We start from the raw sequence: 765 nt of genomic DNA on the forward strand, positions 1-765 counted from the left end.
ATCAGCGGCGGTGGGGCGTTGATTTCCCCTGTGCAGCCCCAAGGAGCCCCCAGGGGAAGGCGGCTTATGTTCCGTTTCAGTCACAGAACGTTTTCGGCAGTGACTCAGTGATTGGGGGGCCCCCTGAAAGGGTGGAGGCCTTATTGGGCAGGGACCCCAGGACCTACCCAGCTTGGACCTCCTGAGCCAGTTTCAGCGTCTCTTCGGGATGGAGCCCAGGAACCCTGTGTGTTTCACAGGCTCCCAGGGGTTTCCTGATGCCTGGGTTATCCTGGCGCTCCTTCAAGTTGGAGAACCGCTGCTTCAGGTCTACTCCAGTCCAGACAACCTGAATGAACGTCTTCCTTCCCTGCATGGCCAGGGCACAGGGAAGAGGGTGGGCTGCAGATCTGAGAGCGCAGGGTGCCCCAAAGGGGCGAGATCCCGCGAGAGGCCAACGGACCTTTTATTAGCAAAAATAAATACACGTGGGGCAGATGGAAAGAACGGGGACTGCAAACCCCATGGAGCGTTCCTGAGGAACAGGCTCAGTCTACAGGCTGAGATGGGCGGGCGCCAGGGGGGCCCCTGGACCTAGCCCCCCACCCAAGGGGGGCAGTAGGGCGATAAGGGGCGTCTCGCACTCCCCCAGCAGCACGTCCCGGCGCAGCCCTGCGCCCCTGTCCAGCACCTTGGCCTTCAGACAGCGGGCGCCCAGCTCCGACGGGCCGAGCCCGTCGAAGAAGAAGTCCTCGTTGAAGATGGGGTTGGCGCTGCACCTCACCA

General features: G+C 62.2%; 1 protein-coding gene across 1 annotated transcript in view; it reads right to left on the reverse strand.

Moving 5' to 3' along the window:
• Positions 1-390: 390 nt before the first annotated feature.
• The window catches only part of C2CD4D (C2 calcium dependent domain containing 4D), a 3,990-nt gene continuing 3,615 nt past the window's right edge, over positions 391-765 (reverse strand). The window contains exon 3 of the mRNA XM_019628945.1: positions 391-758. Within this exon, the coding sequence (XP_019484490.1) occupies positions 533-758 (226 nt within the window). The 3' untranslated portion in view covers positions 391-532. The remainder of the gene's footprint in view (positions 759-765) is intronic.

This window comes from Hipposideros armiger, unplaced genomic scaffold (genome assembly GCF_001890085.2).
Source record: "Hipposideros armiger isolate ML-2016 unplaced genomic scaffold, ASM189008v1 scaffold_819, whole genome shotgun sequence".
In the NCBI taxonomy this organism is placed as follows: domain Eukaryota; kingdom Metazoa; phylum Chordata; class Mammalia; order Chiroptera; family Hipposideridae; genus Hipposideros; species Hipposideros armiger.